This window comes from Octopus bimaculoides, chromosome 2, assembly GCF_001194135.2.
Source record: "Octopus bimaculoides isolate UCB-OBI-ISO-001 chromosome 2, ASM119413v2, whole genome shotgun sequence".
Lineage (NCBI taxonomy): Eukaryota > Metazoa > Mollusca > Cephalopoda > Octopoda > Octopodidae > Octopus > Octopus bimaculoides.
Window position 1 is genome coordinate 137,306,390 of NC_068982.1, and position 16,280 is coordinate 137,322,669.

At 32.7% G+C, this 16,280-nt stretch overlaps 1 protein-coding gene across 4 annotated transcripts in view; it reads left to right on the top strand.

The window, feature by feature from the left end:
- LOC106869469 (endophilin-B1) overlaps positions 1 to 16,280 on the top strand; it is a 164,395-nt gene that overhangs the window by 112,481 nt on the left and 35,634 nt on the right. Inside the window, exons 6-8 of one of the 4 annotated variants that reach the window (XM_052965627.1) lie at positions 592 to 609; positions 4,202 to 4,291; positions 7,278 to 7,298. In XM_052965627.1, the coding sequence (XP_052821587.1) occupies positions 592 to 609; positions 4,202 to 4,291; positions 7,278 to 7,298 (129 nt within the window). The remainder of the gene's footprint in view (positions 1 to 591; positions 610 to 4,201; positions 4,292 to 7,277; positions 7,299 to 16,280) is intronic. The other 3 variants (XM_052965629.1, XM_052965628.1, XM_052965630.1) reach the window with 3 other exon arrangements.

Consider the following 16,280-nt stretch of genomic DNA (forward strand, 5'->3'; position numbering starts at 1 on the left):
ACACACACACACACACACACACACACACACACACACACACACGCATGCATACACACACACACATATATATATATATATACACACATACATATATATATATATTTATACACATACATACATATACATATATCCAGTAATAAGATGACTATCAGATCAAAAGATAACGTAGATTAATTATCAAAAATATATTCCATTTTTAAAAATGATGTTGATAGCAAAACAAAAAAAATCTTATAAACATGTAAAAAAATATATTCTTTCTAAAAATGTCTATTATTGAAAAGATTTCAGATTAATATCTCTGTCATCTCTTACATTATCATATTCCTCATTGTTAGTTTTTCTGTTTATAAAACTTTAAGATTATCAAAAGCAATACTGCCTTCGATGGTACTTTTAATAACCATGCTTGTGTGAGCCATCTTCAGTTTCATAATTCATATTATTCATTCATATTCTAGAATATCAAAAATGTACAACTATATAATCAAAAAAAATATATATAAAATGGGTATATATAAATGTTTATGAATGAAAATATCCTTTCATGCTAATTTGAATTTTCCCTTCTTTTTATGCTCTTCTTATCAGGATGATGCTGTTGCTAAAGTAAGTTTTAAACAATCTGACAGACCATATGTAAATGGTGATGGTTTTCAATTGGTGTTTGATATTCTATAGTCGTTGATGCTACCGTTGTTTATGTTGTTTAAAAGTTGTATTTTTTCTCATATTATTATTTTTTTTCATTATAGTAATTTACATTTGGCTTTATCATAACTGTTTAAATTCTTAAGTTATGGGCTATTTCATGAAAATGCATGGCCAATTTTCAATTACTATTCAGTTTCTTTCTGTTTCTTTCTTCTTTCGTTGATTTCTAGATTTCAAATATAAAATACTTTTGAAAATGATTACCATTTTTGCTATAAAAAGCACAAAATCAAAAAAAAAAAAAAAAAAAAAAAATCAAATGATTTCATTAAATAAACTAATTAACATATTTTTGTAATTATTTATTAGGTTTGAAATGAAATTGACCCTGTAAATAGCTTTCAACAACTGTAGACATTTAATTATAAATCTCCTTCATTTATCAAGTTTAGTTTTGTAGTTAAAATTTTCATTTACAAAATCTCTTAACCCTGAAATTTTGTACTTGGAGCCTAACTACTTAAATTTCTCATCACATTAATCTCTAATAAAATTCCCTTCATAGCATTTCGTGCATTCTAAGCTCAGACCTTCCTTAGGTTGGCTAGAAATAACAATAAAATACTGGGATCATTATAATTTAACCATTCCTTCCTCCCCAAATTTCTTGCTTTGTACTTAAGTTAGAAACAAATATTTTCTTTTTTTTCCTTAATTAAAAAACCCGGAATTAAAAGAATGTCTAAACTAAAATTTTATGTTCAAGCCCAAACTAAGTAGCTTGTGATAATCCTCCATAATTTTATATCAACTAATCAAATTAGCGTATATATGACAAAACTCATGTGCCAGCAAATTTTATTCTAGTACAAATGAAATCACACAAGCTTTGCATTCATTATCTTTTGGTATTCACTATTATTGTCTGCATGTTCTTTTAAGTTAGGAATTTTTTGTTTTGTTTTGTTTTGTTTTTCTGCTGCAGTCATTTTCATTTAAGTTGGGGATACAGTGCTTGCTTCTCATTTTTATATTTGGTTTTGAGTCTCAGTAAAATCATTGGTGGTTGGATTTTTCTTCTTTCTATATTTCCCAATCACTATATAATCCTCATGGAGGCGCAATGGCCCAGTGGTTAGGGCAGCGGACTCGCGGTCGTAGGATTGCAGTTTCAATTCCCAGACCGGGCATTGTGAGTGTTTATTGAACGAAAATACCTAAAGCTCCATGAGGCTCCGGCAGGGGATGATGGCGAACCCAGCTGTACTCTTTCACCGCAACTTTCTCTCACTCTTTCTTCCTGTTTCTGTTGTACCTGTATTTCAAAGGGCCAGCCTTGTCACACTCTGTGTCACACTGAATCTTCCCCCGAGAACTGCATAAAGGGGTACAAGTGTCTGTGGAGTGTTCAGCCACTTACATGTTAATTTCACGAGCAAGCTGTTCCGTTGATCGGATCAACTGGAACCCTCGTCGTTGTAACCAACGGAGTGCCAACAACAACACATATAATCCTCTTTTGTCTAAGCTTAAACGAAAACAATGATTGACAAAGCTATGCTCATGAGTTTTAGTTTGTCAGCCAATGGTACAGGTATGGCTGTGTGGTTTAGAAATTCAGTTCATAACTATGTGGTTCCAGTTTTGATTCCACTGCATTGCACTGGGTGTGAGTATCTTCTACTATACTCCCAGGTCAACCAAATCCTTGTGAATGATTTTTAGTTGACTGAAACTGTACGGAAGCCCATCATATATATATATATATATATATATATATATACATCTGTGAGTGTGTCTTGTATGTTCTTTCATTAACACTGTTGAGGCAGTGGTGACATTTGTTTGTCTTATAGCTTGATGGTTTGCTATACAAAGACCAATAGATTAATGAACCTCTCTTGGAAACTGCCCCTTCCTTGACAATACATAAGGGTCAGTATCAGTAAAGCCATCCAGCCATAGATTATTGCCAAAGACATAAAGCAGCAATGGTGATGATACTTGGCACCAAGGTCTATAGCATGTAAGGTACTTTGATAACTTGATAAAACAAAAGCTTAATCCTTTAGCACCCATATTATTGAGGGTTGAGAGTTTTAGATTTACCTTTTACTTGTTTCAGTCATTAGACCTTGGCCATGCTGGGGCATCACCTTGAAGAGTTTTTAGTCAAATGAATCAACCCCAGTACTTATTATTTTAATCCAAGTATTTATTCCATCAGTCTCATTTGCCAAACTGCTTTGTTATAGGGACATAAACAAAGTGACACCAGTTGTCAAGCAGTGCTGGGGGACAAACACAGACACAAAGATACACACACATGCACATATATGTAGATGTACTTATATACAGTGGGCTTCTTTCAGTTTCCATCTACCAAATCCACTCACAAGGCTTTGGTTGGCTCAAAGCTATAGTAGAAGACACTATAAGGAATATAATTAGGATTGGTCAGCTTGAATGAATCACTTCCTTCAGAAAACAAGACTTAAGTTATCTTCAATGCTAGAAAATTAAAAAATATTCAACTATAAACTTTTAATAAGCGATAAAACTTAGTTAAAATAGTAGTTTAAAATAATTAGCTAAAACAAATTGTATAAGTATTACAAAGATTTCTTGAAAAGAGTAACATTATCTTGTTTCTAAAATCAAGAATTTGAAAGTGTTTTTGAGATATATTTGAGTTTTGAATTATTTTTATTTATTAACTGGTGTGGGCGTTTTTTTTATTTTGCTCAATATTTTGAAGCTTTGTCTGTGGGAATGTATGGTTTTTTTTTGTTTTTTTTGCGTCTTTGCACCTTTTGTATCTGCACTGAAATACTGGTTTGCTGGTCAAGTTTCCAATTTTTTTTTTTTTTGATGTGTTTAATTCGGTTGAATTTTTAAAAAAAATTCAGATGACTATATAATAGTCTAATTGTAAATGCTTTGATTTCTTAAAACGACCTGTTAAATTATATAATTATTATGTCAAAGTGAACTCATGTTCTTAGCTTAAAATTATGTTTATAATTTTAACTAACATAAATATGAAATCAAAAGTATTTAAAGAATCAATATTGGAAAATATTTTATATTTTCAAACATAATTAGAATTACAATACTACAATAGAATTTGTTTGCAATAAAGAATGTAATAGAAATACATACATGTGTGTTTTTAAGACTAGAGTATATTGCAGATGGTTATTTCATAAAAAGTATATAAAAATTAATCTCATGTATAACAGCTAATAAATGCTCTGTTAGATCAAAAATCAATCTACAAAATACATAAAGAACATTGACAGTTCTTATGGATGAATTTCAAAATGTGGTGGCAGAAAATATTGTATTTTTATATTGTGTTACTTGAATTCTGTGATTATATTGCTGTGCTAATTTTTTTCATTTTTATGAAATAGCTGATATTTAAAAATGTTTTTGTGCATGGATTCAGTTTTTGTTTTATTTTTATTTTTCACAACGAATGTGTTTGTTTCATTACTAATAGTGACCTTTTTTGTTTTTTGTTTTTTTTGTATAATTTTTGCAGGCAGAAGCTGATTTGAGAGTAGCTCAATCTGAATTTGATCGCCAAGTTGAAATTACCAAGCTGTTACTAGAGGGAATTAGCAGTACACATGTATGTATCTCCTGTTCTCCTGTACTTGTTACTTTTCATATAGAGCAGAATTTTGAGATTTTTCTTCTCATCATTATATCATTATCTCCCTACCTTTTCTATTTATTTAGAATTATTATTAACCACATATAGAGAGGTGTGCAGTTGGGAGCAGGGTCTTTTGTTTCCATAGTAGTCATTTCTGATCATTAGTAAATTTTTTATAGATAATATTAAACACATGTATATATGTTTTTAGTTTAGATCGCTTACACACATGCATGTTTCTTAATTCTATAGAAGCCAACACATTGCATTGTTTTCTCTATTTTGTATGAAATCTGAAAGTTATTCACATAAGCTGTGAATAACTCAAAATAATGAATGTTTTGAAACGTATGCTATTTATAGTGTTCGATAATCATTTTAGCTCTGAGCAGTAGTTGAGGTTTTCTCATAATTTACCCTCACCACCACACACCGACAAAAAACTATTTCCTTTTTCTTCCCGTGAATCATTAAAAAATCTCTATATTTTTAATGAGAAATTTCAATAAAAATATTTTAAAATATTCTACTAAAGGAAGTTTACTACTTTGAAGAATATATAAAGCATTTGAACTGTTTTTGATATTATTTCTAAATTGCTTACGGTTCTAAAGATCACATACTTTGTTTAAATCTTAAAGAGGAAATTATTATTTTGAAATGGATATTATTTACATATCAAAATAAATTTGAAGAAAAATCAAAGCTGAATGTTAGGATTATTTTTGTGACATTGGCAAACGCTTAAAGCATTATTTCTAAATATTATGATGTATGAAAATGTGTTATTAAAATATGTTGATACTTAAATACATATCACTTTGTTAAATAAAGTCTGGTTGTGTGAATTTAATATCTAATTGGAAAGCATTTTCAAATTCCTTTTGTGATTTGAAATTATATTAAACAGTTTATAATTGGCATTTTAAATGGATAATATCATCTTGTCTGTATAATGTGGTTTCCAGTTATTTTAAATATCCAATTAAGAGATTCATTGCTTTATTTTTCTTCGAGAAACAAAGTCTGAAAAAGTTGTTTCTTTAACATAGTTTTTTAAAAAGTTGTTTATTTATCTCAAGACATCACATGATTAATTTAGAAAAGTTAATTTAATTTACTTGATTTAAATGCATTTACTTTAGAGAGTTACCTCATTCAGTATTTCTTCCAAACTCTGCAAGTTTGTAATCTCAAAAAGAAGTTTTTGGTAATTGTTATTTTAGTAATACACACACCTGTTATAGTGCGTTATGTTGCATGACCAACCTGGTTGAATAGATGTTATTTTGCTTCAGAAATACAGTTTCACAAGTTCAATTGAGGCTGTTAAGACAAATATTCTTTGACTACTCTGGGTTTTTTTGTTTTTTTTTTTGTTTTTTATAGATCTTATCATATTTTGTCTCTGAATTAACACTCACAGATAATATCAGTTTGTGTTGAATTCATTTTTCTCTGTGTATACATTTATTCATTTTTCCCTCAGACTTGCACAATTCACATTTCGCTGTATCTGTGGATTGCAATTTTTGTCACATTTTTAGTAGCTGCCAATATTAATTTTAAGATACTCTTACCTAGCAGCTCTTCACTCCATACTTGTCAAGCTCAGTGTTAACTAAAATTGATATGCAGAGGTTTCTTCACAAGTCTTTTCTATGCTTCAAACAAATTGTACAAGACATAATTATCAAATAAGTAATAATAAGCAGTACTTTCTTTTCAAGTGCAGTAGCATTTAACTTACAATTTTATTTTATGATTTAACTCATATATATATATATATATATATATATATATATATATATAGGCAATGCTATTTTCAGTCAGGTGTTGCTCAATTTAATTTTCTTTTTCTTTCAAGTTTCTTGTATTAAATTATCTTGCTTTACAAAATGGATTTCTAAGTTATCGCTCAACTCGATGAAAACCTTATTAGCTACGGTATGTTAGTTTTAGTTTGTATTTTCATCTCATTTATTAGAATGCAGCTGGTCCCAAGATTTTTCAGTTTCTTTTTAATCAAATGTATCAGTATTTAATTTGAAGTAAATATTGATGCAAGTCTAAAGGTATCCCAAGTTTTAAACTCACCAAACACAACACACTGTAAGCTTTATGGTTGCTGAACTCAACCACTGCCATAGTGCAGAAGCCTTAAAACATTGATTAAAATATATTTATACTTTGAATATGTTTACATCTCCCCAGCTAATTTCTATAGTCCATATGCTGTATACTGCTTCCTCTTTTTGTGTGTGTGTGTGTGTTTTTTTTTTCTCCATGAAAATTGTTGATGTGATGTTTTAACATTTCTCAATTCTGTCATTGCCAGAAATAATTTTACGGGTAGCGGGTAAAGAGATTCCAGATTCACTTGAAGTAGAATGGGTCTCATCAGTTTTAGAGTTGGGTGGCCCATTTAGGATGGTTAATATCATTCAGAACGCCTGCAGTGATAATTTTTATACACCTTTTCAGAACCATCCAATATGAAGAAATTAAATAGTTGTAAGTCAAATAGGAAAAGAAAATATATTCCTTTAGATATAATTGAAATTAGTTTCATTCTCTGCACCTTATCACTTGTTTATGTTCATATGGAGGTATTCAGACATATACATTTACACAAACATTTTTCACTACCATTCCTTAACAGCTGTCACTTCTTTTCTTTCAATTGTCATATTTTTTTTTTTTTGAAGACCTTATGTGCATTTGTGCAAGCTCACACTCATATGTGTAAGAGTGTGTATGTGGATGTGTCTGTCTGTTTTAAATACTCCATCTTTACACACCACTGTCTGTACATCAATCAACTCCCTTTGGCTAAAATCTCACAAAAATGAAAGTACCCCTCGCATATTCAGAAGTCACTTTCAATGAAATATATTTAAAACATATTGTCTGTAGTGTGTAAATAAATAATCATTGCTGTTAATTTATGATAATTTAGGAATCTGGAAGTAAAGTTCAGGTATGTATTGCCTTAGTTGGAGAAACCCCACTGTTCAGTTTAGGTAGATCAAAAGATTACAGATCTACTCTGTGTCTGCTTTGTCATGCTTTAGTGACACTTTTATTGCCTGTTTGCCATAAAGTAACTTTTTTTTTTTCATTTATATTTATTTTATCAGTTTCTTCGCCCCATCTATGTCTTAGAAGTTAAAAAAAAAAACATTGTGTTCCTTGTTCACTTGCCTTTTGTTGTTTGCTGTCTGTTGGTGCTGCCAACTTTAATTAGTATAGTGCAATTTACATTTAATATAATTCAGTTGTCACTTATTTTTTTTTAATTCTTGAGTAAATAAGCAACTCTTTAGGAAGTAACTTCTTATTTTGTTCTATAACATGTTTTTCTTATTTACCCTGGCACAAACTGAATGCAATGGGCCTACATCTTATGGTTTAGTTTACCATTGTAGATACCTGTGTTTTTTTGTTTTGGGGAGTTTTTTTCCGATATCTTTCTTATGTGTGTGTGTGTGTATTTAAATATGTATGTATATATATATATAATCAATCAATTCACTTTGATTCTTAATTTTTATGCACTGATCACTTGAGTTAGTTAGCTGTCATTAACATTTTCTCTCACCACAATAAACACAGAATTCTTGTTATGATTCAGTTTTCTTTTTTCATGTTTAAAATGAATATTTATTTTCTTGATCTCACTGAATCAGATGTATATTTGTTGTCTAAATAATGTATCCAGCAATTTGGGTTATTTGCTTTGGGCTTTTTTTTTTTTTTTTCTATCTCCCCTAATACAAAATCTTTTAAAATTCGTTTGTGACTACTCTTAATGCTGTACTAATGAATTTCCTTAAAAGTTTTACCATCCAAAGAATTAGTGTTGTTATGAACACAATCAACCTGGTTTCTTTTGCTTCTTTGTACTTTTCTGTATCTTAGGTATATTTCTTTCATATATATATATATATATATATATATATATATATATATATATATATATATATATATAGTTGAAAAAGATGCTAAATTAAATAACAGCTAGAAACTAGTATTAACGTTTTCTGCTATTTTAACTTCTTAGGAATTTTGTTGGATCTCCTTTTTTAATTTGGTCTTTAATGTTCTTTACTGAGTGGTTAACTTTCATAGATCTATTCCCTTTTTTCTTCTTTTATAATCTACAAATTTTTAATGAAACTCCTGGGCCATGGCACATTTGTGTATACTGCATATGGTCCATAGGTGTGTTTTGAGGTGAGTCAAATAAAATGCCAGGGTATTTAGAAAGTTTAACTGTTTTGAATGCACTGTACAAATGCATTTGTGCTAGTGCACTGCACTTGTGCATTTCTATTCCTTTGTGGCAGAGTGCAATATCTGCACTAATTTTTCTTTTTAAAGCCATTTTAATACTTGTTTCTTTATAGAAAACATTTAAAAAGCTGATGGTGGGCCATAACAGTTTTAGTACTTGGTTCCGTGTTCTGTAGATTGAAGAAATGGTTGAAAATCACTAATATAAAAAATTAAGAAAATAATCTAATGATTATTTTCTTGATTGTTTGTCTTTTAATTGGCTGCTTTTAAGCATTTAAGTTGATTACTTTTCAGTCTTTGAATTGAGTTTTAGTGTTATTGTAATGATTCATATATAAAAATATATATCTTCCAATCACAGAGATTTTTTAGGGTTTTTTCCTAATTTAAAAGGAAGAAGTGATAGAGGATGGTTCTTTCGTTAGTTATTGTAAAAACTATTTGGTTGTGTTTATAAGTAGAAAAATTCTCTGAATGTTAGGCTATATTTTTATTAACAATATAGATGAGAGATAAACCACCAAAGGATTAGCATGGCCCATGTAAGAATGGCTCACAAATTCATGAAACATTTCATTTTTTTTTTTTTTTTGGTCCCAAGTAAGACTTTAAACTGCATCTGGTAGTGGGGCCTTGGTATGGGACTTCCAGTGTTTTGAGGAGTGTCTTAGCCATTATTGTTCTCAGGTCTACTCTGACCCAGAGTAGTAGCACCTGTTAGGATTCCAGCTACTGGCATGTGCACTATCCCCTCTTCAAACTCAGGCTACATCTCCTCTGATAGTTGGTGGCGACTTGGTTGGTGAAACCTCTGCAGCAGTTGACAATTGACAGCAAGATGGGCTGTGACTGAGGACCACATGTGAACTTGTATTCCAACAGAAACTCTGAATACAAACTCTACACCTCAACAATGAATCATAATTACAAGTACAGTGTCTGCACTGTCCAATGCAATGCCCTCCCAATAGGGCATTTGTCAAATTTGCTGGATTGATTTTTGAGCTGCAGGCAGAAACACTCATTTGCCTGCTGGAACATTAGGGCCAACGGTCAGATGTGCTCAGCATTCATGAGGGATGTGGTGAACTTATTGGTCAAAGCTGGCTCAATCCACATGGATGCTGATGCAAGTACAAGTGGGTACCAAAGGGAGATCTGCTACAGTCTGAACACAAATACAGAAGGGTTTCACATATGTCATATAGTGAATTGACAAAAATTTTATCAATTTTTTAAAATTTACTGTATGATATATATATATATATATATATATATATATATATATATATATATATATATATATATATATATAAGGATTTACTTTTCATAATGAGATAAAAAAAAACCCCAAGGCTGTGTATAATATAGAACATTTATAAATAGGTCTTACAGCTGTTTCCAGGATATTTATTATATACCTTCATCCGAGATGGTGTAAGAGGATGGTTAAGCAATAGTTAGTTTAGATAAGATAGGAAATAGAGAGTGAATGTAAAGATACTGTATTTGTAAATCCATTGTTGTTGGAGCTTAACTATGGTCTATCCATAGCACTTACTCAGCATTACCTGAAACCTCTGGGTCTAATTAACACCACTATCGCTTATAACCTATATTTATATATATATATATAAAGACCCTGTAACTTTATTGATTGGTATTGTCATTTATACAGAATGTCATACAAGGCCATTGTTTTATACTGTCTTACTAATAAATCAAAATAGAAACTTGTAAATAAGGGACAGTGAGAAAATCTATTCTGTGAAAGGGATTTCTTTTTTTACTTATTTTTATTTGTAATTATAAATATCTAATGTGTATAAATTTTCATGAGATAACTTATGGATAAAAAAAAAAAAAATGACATTGTTTTATTTGGCACCTACATGTTACCAGTTTATGGCTTGTTGAACTCATTGAGATTTCAGTGTTTTAGTTACAAATACCATGCAGTGCTATGACCAATATTATAATCTTCCAGCCAACTGACTGTTAACAGTGGCATGCTGTTACTTTGGCTAACCTGTTTCCAAACACCTAAACTTCTGAGAAATCTTATTTGTTGCAATGAAGTACGGAGTATTTAATTCAGTGTTGAGGAAATTTTGTTTTTGAGTATGGTAAGATGTCTAAAAAGTTCTATGACCCTTTTGGTTATTTTCGTATAATCTTTTACTCATTTACTTGTTTCAGTCATTTGACTGCGGCCATGCTGAAGCACCACCTTTATAGTCGAGCAAATCGACCCCAGGACTTATTCTTTGGAAGCCTAGTACTTATTCTAAACACACCAGCATCGGTTGTCAAGCGATGCTGGTGGGGACAGACACACACACACACACACACACACACACACACACACACACACACACACACACACGACAGACTTCTTCCAGTTTCCATCTACCAAATCCACTCCCATGGCTTTGGTCGGCCCGAGGCTATAGTAGAAGACACTTGCCCAAGGTGCCACACAATGGGACTGAGCCCAGGACCATGTGGTTGGTAAGCAAGCTACTTACCACATAGCCACTCCTGTGCCTATATTATCATTCATTTTATCAATAAGAATAAGTTGAGTTCACTTTTATATGTGGAGTGATGGACATGTAGATATGATGGAATTGGTTTAACAAAGCGAGAAGACTTGAACTCCTCTCTGCTGGCTTAGTAAACATTTATCAAATAGACATTACATCCTGTAACTGTTTCACATGAGGAGACTTCTTATACTTACGTGTAGCTGTTTACAGCTAAGTAGACTGAGTCCTGAGAAAGGAAGTTAAATATTAGACTTGCTCACTGTATGGTCTCAGTGGTAGGATACGATATTCATTAACTCAACTCTTTGTTCATTAATAGATGCACTTTCTCAAATTAGTTAAATGAATTAAGTATTTAATTTGCTTAGAAAGAAATTAATTTCAAGAATATTTTGTTTCGAAAAAAAAATTTCTTTAATTATTTTTACTCATTTCTAATGAGTTATTTGAGTTGTTTTAAAATTTAATTTCTATAAATTCACTGAAAAATTACTAATTGGCAAACACACTAGAGAATGTAACTGAATACTTTACTGCACTTAGTCATATCTTTTACATAGTCTTAGTTCCAAGATGAACTTTTGCCTGTCATCCTTTCTGGGTTGATAAAGCAATTACTAAAGCAATGGAAGTCAACTCTTAGAATATTTGGCCTTGAATATTCAACAATTCACCTTATAATAATTTATATCTAAAACTGAAAAACTATTTTTTTTTAATAGTATTATCCCATTAGAGAGAAATTGCTTTTGTTTAATTTATAACATGTAAATTTTACCCCCCTTCACCAATTTCAAGGCATGTTGCAAACAAAACTCAGTATTAAGAAGGTTATTAATGATATATATATTATATATAATGTCATTATATCCTATAGATTGCATGCAGATTTTTAAGCTGTGTTCTTTTTTTTTTTTTCTTTTTTTTTATTACTAGTGATTTCTAGTTTTTGGTTCTTTACGTCATAACAAAGCTTTTGTTCGCATGATGTAATTTATGTTTGCAGTTCTGTGGGGAATGGGTTGAGTTATTCGTTTATTTCAATTTTGTTATATTTAATTTTTTTTTAATTAATTATCTGAAGAGAGTTAAGCTTATGTCAATCAAATTTGAATCAACCTGGGGGAAAAAAGGGTGATTACTGAAGGGCATGATTTGTCTGATTATAAATAATAATGTCAAAGTTTTATCTTTTAATAAGTTTTTTCATGGGATATCATTAGTAAGTTTTTACAAGATAGCATTATATATATATTATGATATCTACTTTTATTATTCTTAATGTGAATCATCAAAACATCATTCTTTACTCATATGACAAATTAGTATTTGAATGTATTTCTGACCCTCGGGCAGTTAATGCATATGATAAGACCAAATCAAAAGGTATTGTAGTATCAGAGATATGTACGATGCCACAAAATAGGCACCCAGTGCACTCTGTAAAATGATTTATAATAGGAAGGATATCCAGTCATAGAAACCTTGTCAAAACTGAAGCATTGGAGTAAGATGTAATCCTCCAGCCTGGTGGGTCCTGTTGTACCATGGAAAGCAAATATAAAATAAGAATAATGATGTAGGGTAGCTCAAAGAATCAACATTCATTCAATAAACATGTTTCACAGAGGCTATGACAAGTGACTGACTCCTTTAGCGATAAGCCATTGCTTGAGCAGACCCATCAAGCCAAGTGAAATCACAGCCATGGCCGATTCCAGTGTCACATAACTGATACCCATGCTGGTGGCATGTAAAAAGCACCCTTCTAACGTTGGGTGATATGCCATGCTTGAGAAGACCCACCAAGCCTAGTGAAATTGCAGTCATGGCCAATGCCAGTGTTGTGTAACTGGCACCTGTGTTGGTGGCACATAAAAAGTGCCCTTTGAACATTCGGCAATATGCCGCACTTGAGAAGACCTGTGTAGCCAAGTGAAATTGTAGTCATGGCTGATACCAGTGTCGCATAACTGACGCCTGTGCCAGTGACACATAAACTCCCTTCAGACATTAAGAAATATGCTATGCTTGAGAAGACCCATGTGAAATCGTAGTTATGGCCAATGCCAGTGTCACATAACTGGTACCCATGTTGGTGGCACATAAAAAGCATCCTTCAAATTTTGAGCCTCACAGAGACAGTAACAAGTGAACCAAGACCCTTGATGATATACTGTACTTGAGAAGACCTGTCAAGCCAAGTGGTTGTGGCCAATGCCAGTGTTACATGACTGGCACCTGTGTCAATGGCACGTAAAAAGCACCCACTGCACTCTTGGAGTGGTTGGGTTTAAGAAGGGCATCCAGCTGTAGAAACCTTGCCAGATCAGATTGGAGCCTGGTGCAGCTCTCCAGCTTACCAGTTTTCAGTTAAACTATCCAACCCATGCCAGCATGGAAAGTAGATGATGATAAATATCATATTTTGAGAAGTAATTAGTGAAAAACGGACAAAAAATGCTTTGAAACTGGGAAACAGGTTGGTTATGGGTTGGTGAATGAGGGAATCCAAGGGAAAAAAATCTCTTTTCAAAACACTTTTGTATGAATCAAAATATGATGGATGTGTTTTTAATAATTATATTTAGTTTATATGCCAAATATTTTCTTCTTACCTCTTTGTTACATTGGAGTGTATACTTAATGAATGAGCAGGACTATAATTTCATGATTTAAGTTAGATCAAACTTCTGTAGAACTGAGCATTGATTATCGGCCCCTGCAATACATAAAAACACAAAAGTTTAAAAATTATTAGCCTTCTTATAGACTTGGGGTGTGTTTTTTTGCCTTTCTAAGTTGACTATTATCAATTATGAATAATTTGTTTGTAACCTAGAATTTCTCTTTTTTTTTTTTTTTTTTTTTTTTTTTTTTTTTTTTTTTTTTTTTTTTTTTGATTTTGCTATTCAGTAGAAATGGATCATCCTCAAAGTTCTGAAGTTTCTAATTTATCTCCTTTCTTTCTGTGGACTTTTGTCACAGACTTAGATATTTTGATGTTCTGAGTTTATTGTTGTAAGTTGTTGAATTTAATGTTTCAATAATATTATTCTTAATGCTCGTGTTTTCACATCTTATGGTTTAACTCTATCAAACAGTTCTTCTCATTATAAGATATAGTTTTTCTCTTTCATAACATTTTGAAAACTTAGATGTTTACTTATGTTTATTTAGCACTTTAGCTTGTTCTTGGGTAGGAAGGTTATCTATTTCCATTTATAGGCTGTTGCATCATTACAAATCTCACAGATCTGAATGGCCCTACATTCAACATCTTTAAGGCTTGTTTTGTATTCTTAATCAGTTCGCCTTTCTCTACCATGTCCTTTTAAACAAGTTAGTACTTACAAAACTCATTACTCACCTTTCACTACATCTTCCCTCATCCCTACCCAATCTCTAAAGATATCCTCTACTCTTCCTGTCCTCCATTACATATCATCTACTCAGCACTTGCTCTTCAATATATTCCCAATCTCACTCATTCTCTATTTCTTATTCTCCCATGCACTTTTGCAACCTCCACCCACACATCCCTGTTCTTCTGCCCCCCCCTCCCACTTCCTTCAGTTCTCATCATCATCATCACCATCATTTAACATTCGTTTTCCATGCTAGCATGGGTTGGACGGTTTGACTGAGTACTAGTGAACCAGATGGCTACACCAGGCTCCAATCTGATCTGGCAGAGTTTCTACAGCTGGATGCCCTTCCTAACGCCAACCACTCTGAGAGTGTAGTGGGTGCTTTTTACATACCACCAGCACAAGAGCCAGTCTGGTGTACTGGCAATGGCCATGCTCATATGGTGTTTTTTTACATGCCACCTGTACAGGAGTCAGTCCAATGTTTTGTTCACATACCACCGGCACGAGTGCCAGTAAAGCGAAGCTGGAAACGCTCAAATGGTTCTTTTTACTTGCCACCAGCATTGGTCTTATATGTTGAGGATCCACAGATGCCTCATTACGGGTTTTTTCATCTCATCTCTGCTTTTTTTCATCCCGTCTCCCTCCACCCTGATCACTCTCCATCCTCTCTTCTAAAATGGGAATAGCCCTTTTAACAGCAAAACAGCCTGTTCTGCTCTGGTCCCTTCTCTTATACTTGAACTCCTCACCTCTTAGGATAAAGCCACCTCTCTCAGGGTTCATAGCCTTGCAAGCTGCATGGCAATCTCACTAGTGTCAGTGTCAGTGTAAAAACACCCGTTACACACAATAAAGTGGTTGACGTTAGGAAGAACATCCAGCCATAAAAAAACGTCCCAAAGTAGACAGGGAACACAATAATGCTTTTGGACCCATCAGATCCTGTCAAACCAGCTAATTCTTGCCAGCATTCAAACAAGGACTTTAAATGATGATGAATTAAAATTAGAATTTTAAAATTTAACAGTAAATTTGGGCATCGTCAACTAACGTATCCTATGAGGAGTAAAAGAGTACCTTCCTTATTAGTAACTCCAGATATAATCTATGTCCATTTTAATTGATGTCAAATCACCTATTTTTAAAATTAAAAATAAATAGAACCTTTTCTTCAGCCCAGTTTTGTGAACCAATTGTTAAAGGTCCAAACAGGAGTGAAGTTGGGGTAAATAAAGTGTTTGTCTTTCAATGAAAGTGTTGAAGGTAATGAAGTGGTATGAAACTCTCTAGAGAGCAGAACAGCAGATCTTTCCTTTAGGCAAGTGTTTCAGTCCTTAACTTCTAAGAGTTTCTCTCCACTTCATTACATACAAAGCATTCATTGAAAGATGAACACATTTTATTTACACCTACTTAACGCTTAATGTTTTGCTATGAAAATGTTCAATACATAAGATCGTTGCCAGTGCCCATGGACTGGCTCTTGTGCGAGTGACACATGAAATCGTTCAAGCGGAATCGTTGCCAGTGCCCCTGGACTGGCTCATGTGCGGGCGACACATGAATCTTTCGAGCGGGATCGTTGCCAGTGCCCCTGGACTGGCTCATGTGCGGGCGACGCCCCTGGGCCGGCTCTTGTGCGGGTGACACATGAGGTTTTTCGAGCAGGATCATTGCCGGTGCCCCTGGACTGGCTCATGTGCGGGCAACACACGAAATCCTTCGAGCGAGATCATT